The following is a 3,799-nucleotide window of genomic DNA, read 5'->3' as shown; positions in this document are numbered from 1 at the left end:
AATGTTACAATTTGCGCTCGTTGTTGTGACTATATTGATGAAGAATTTGTTTGTTATGAATTGATTTGTGTTTGTTTGTGAACTTCTAATATTAATACCCAAATCCAGCCAAAAATAAAGGGTTGGGTTGGGGTGTGAATCAATTTGTAATTAGCCAGACCCACCGTTAGCCGATATGGTTCTCTTTAGATTTCCTTTCGAGCCTCCCCTCAAAATAGAGGGTTGGGTTGGGAAACAATTTGTAATTACCCAGGCCCACCGTTAACAAATATTATCCTCTTTGAGGTTTTACTCTCGGATTTCACCTCAAAGTTTTTAAAACACGTCTAATAGAGAAAGGTTTTCACGCTCTTATAAAGGATGTTTCATTCTCCTCCTCAACCGATATGAGATCTTACACTATTTTAGGTTGAGTTGGGTTATCAATCCAACCAACCCGAACTTTTGGGTTGGTCCAAAAAATTCCTTGAACTCAACCCAACTCTACTCTTATACACCTCTAGAGTTCAACATGTTGAAGGTTAATTATAAACAATAGATGTATTTTCCTTTTGCGACAAATATTCACTACAAAAATTGATGACTTAAAATAATATTTTTACTCGAACAACTTTCCAAAATATATTAAAAGCATAAAGCATAAAGCATATTGAAACGAATTGTATTATTTTAAGGGATAACGTTCAATCCAGAAAGAGAAATCTCGAGAGAAACTCGTGACACCCTGAAAAAAAAATCTCGAGAGAAACTCGTGACACTAAATAACAATGGCGTGTTCGAGTCACAAGACATGCAAGGGTAATAAAGGTACCAAATCCCAATATCATATTCACTAACGTTCAATCCAGAAAAAGAAATCTCGAGAGAAACTCGTGACGCCCTGAAAAAGAAATCTCGAGAGAAACTCGTGACACTAAATAACAATGGCGTGTTCGAGTCACAAGACATGCAAGGGTAATTAGGGACCAAATCCCAATATCATATTGACTAATCTTCACCGAATACGTATAAACTACGATTAAACAAGCTTAAATTAAATTACCACGGATGAGACATGAAATACACAAAATTCGAAAAAGAACAAACGGTTGCAACAATTTCAGCATTTCCTTCAACCTCTTTGTCTTTACACTTAAATTCGATGCTTCAATATACGAACACGACAAATTGACTTACCAAAATCGACATTATTCCCCCCGCAAAATGAGAAAAAAACCGACTATTGGTAAATATTATTTTAAGTACATATTTTGGTAAGTACCAAATTCAGTTGTAAATGAGTAAAAAATAAGCAACTTTGTTAATTCTTGTCGTCGTTTTCTCGAAAATTATAAATAATTTCGTGCTTAAAAAAAACGCTTACTCTTTCCAAAATTGCGAATTACCTTTTTATCTTTTTAGAAACGTTTCGCGGATATTGTTGGAGTAGAAAATTGTTACAGTGTGTTGCAGAGGGAGGTGGAAGTAATAACTTAATCCGAATGAGCGTATTAGTCATTACAATGTGGTTCTAAGCTACTTTCACCTCTATTTTCTATTGGAGATTTATATTTTAACCATAAATTTGAAAGGTTAATAAAGGGTAAAGAGGTAATATTACAAAATTTGAAATAATTAACATTATTTTTTATTTTATTGGGGTGAAGTAAATTTATTCCAAAAATGGCAATTTGTGAAAAGGAGGAGGAAAGAGAATGGGAGGGTAATTTGGTAATTTCATACATCGCATCGCATAATAAGAAGAGCCCCCAAGGCCTACTCTGAGTGTATGATTTAATAAATTAAAAAAAATAAATATATTTTTCCCGAAAGGAAAAAGGAAAAGGAAAGGAAAGAAAATATTTTTGGGAAATCGGAAGACGTTTTCCAATTGTCCGCGGTGTTTCCTGGTGCTTTATTCCTCCTCTCAGGTACCCTCTCCCTTTCTCTCTATCTCTCTCTCTCTCTCTCTCTCTCTCTCTCCCGATTTTTCTCTCTCTAGGTATGAATTCAAATCTTAACTCGTTTCTGGGTATGTTTAGGATGTTCCTGGGCGTCTTTAATCCTTGAATTTCTATTCAATTTTGGTATTTCTGTGTGTTTTTTTCTGTTCTAAATATGTCAATGGAATCGCACCCTGTAGTTGATTTTTGGGAGAAGTAGGTGTTTGATGTTTCGGCTGTTTATTGCAGTTCACAGTGAGAATGAATCTTGTTGTTTTGTTTTGTTTTGTTTTCAATGTTGTTTTTCAGGAATGAAGCAGATCGAGAATGGGGAATCGTTTGTAGTTAGTGGGGTTTTTTAAAATTTCGTATGCAAAATTGGTTGTATGGACATTTATGTTGGAATTATCCAGAAATTTTCAATTTATGTTTGTCTCTTCGATTTGATTAGATTTGACGATTAGGAGTTGGTTTGGTTGAGGAATTCTGATCGTGTTTTTGTGGACTTGGCGAATTTGTTTTATGTGCGAGGAACAGATGGTAAGGGGAGGGAAGGTTGGTAGTAGGAAGAATTTCAAGAAGAAATTTCGACCCAAAGATAAGGGTTCGGATGATTCTGATGAGGATTATGTTGTTTCCAATGATGAAAATGGAGTTTCTGAGTTTTCTGATGAAGATAATTGCTCCTATTTAGACGCTAATGCGTCGGGAGAGGATAACTTTGTTGTGGAGGAGGAGGAGGAGGTGGAGGAGCAACAACTGAATAAGGCGAGGAAAGGAGTCAAACCAAAGGTTGGAAACACTTTGGGTTCAGGTAAAGGAAGGAAGAAAAACGGACGAAAGAGGCGAAGATTTAGTTATCAAGAAGAAGAAGAAGATGACGGGGACGAGGACGATGAGGATTATAGTATAGATAATGATAACGATTATGAGGAGGAGGAGGAGGAGGAGGAAGAAGAAGAAGAAGAAGAGGAAGAAGAAGTTGAGGTTGGGATTGAAGATGAGGATGAGGAGTTTATGATGGAAGAAGAGGATTTTTCCGATGAGGAAGAGCCGCTCGTTAGAAAGAAAGCAACCAATAGGAAACGGGGTCGACAAGGGGTGCGGAAAAATACAGTTGGCAAGGTTTGCAAAAAGAGGAAACCAAAGGCTGCAAAGAAGCCTGCAAGGAACAAACGAAGAAAGAAGAGTGAAACGGTTAGAAGCTCAGATGACGATGATGATGATTTTTCGGAGAACGACATTGTAGTAAAGAATACGAGAAAGAAAAGGAGTGTTTCAAAGCGGAAGAATCATGTTGGTCAATCAGATTTAGACACTTTCGTTTCCGGGTCATCGGATTATGAATATACCATCTCTGAAGAGGAGAGAGAGCAGGTGAGAGAAGCGGAGAAGCTGTGTGGTCATTTGAGAAATCGAGCGAGGACAGTACCTTCACCCTCAAGGATTGAGGAATCTGAACCACGCCAACCGAGAAAACCTCGACCTCCTGTTAGGAAAGGGAAAGAGAAAATGGAGGACGTCAAGGCTGAGGTGATAAAGCAAGTATGCGGGATATGCCTATCGGAAGAGGATAAGAGGAGAGTTCGGGGGACGCTTAACTGTTGTTCTCACTTCTTTTGTTTCTCTTGTATTATGGAGTGGGCAAAGGTTGAATCACGATGCCCTTTGTGCAAGCAGAGGTTTCAGACAATTAGTAAGCCTGCAAGATCTGCTGCTGGAATTGACCTAAGAGAAGTCGTCATACAGGTTCCCGAGCGTGATCAGGTATGCTCGTAGTTTGTACGTTGTTCTTGTTTTCCTTTTTGGTCCTTCTATATAGTTTTTTTTTTTTTTTTTTTTTTTTTTTTTTTTTTTTTTTTTTTTTTTTTTTTTTT

At 37.2% G+C, this 3,799-nt stretch overlaps 1 protein-coding gene across 6 annotated transcripts in view; it reads left to right on the top strand.

Annotated features, from left to right (window-relative positions):
* Nucleotides 1-1,768: 1,768 nt before the first annotated feature.
* The window catches only part of LOC111437762, a 4,539-nt gene continuing 2,508 nt past the window's right edge, over nt 1,769-3,799 (top strand). For 2 of the 6 annotated variants that reach the window (XM_023075825.1, XM_023075823.1), the window contains exons 1-2: nt 1,769-1,910; nt 2,232-3,689. In XM_023075825.1, coding sequence (XP_022931593.1) covers nt 2,445-3,689 — 1,245 coding nt within the window. In that variant the 5' untranslated portion in view covers nt 1,769-1,910; nt 2,232-2,444. Of the gene's footprint in view, nt 1,911-1,939; nt 1,982-2,231; nt 3,690-3,799 lie in introns of those variants that run through there. The other 4 variants (XM_023075828.1, XM_023075826.1, XM_023075824.1 and 1 more) reach the window with 4 other exon arrangements.

The sequence above is a fragment of the Cucurbita moschata genome, unplaced genomic scaffold (assembly GCF_002738365.1).
Source record: "Cucurbita moschata cultivar Rifu unplaced genomic scaffold, Cmos_1.0 Cmo_Scf00066, whole genome shotgun sequence".
Taxonomy (NCBI): domain Eukaryota; kingdom Viridiplantae; phylum Streptophyta; class Magnoliopsida; order Cucurbitales; family Cucurbitaceae; genus Cucurbita; species Cucurbita moschata.
Note: the sequence above shows the minus strand (reverse complement) of the source record. Positions and strands in the feature narration are given on the sequence as shown.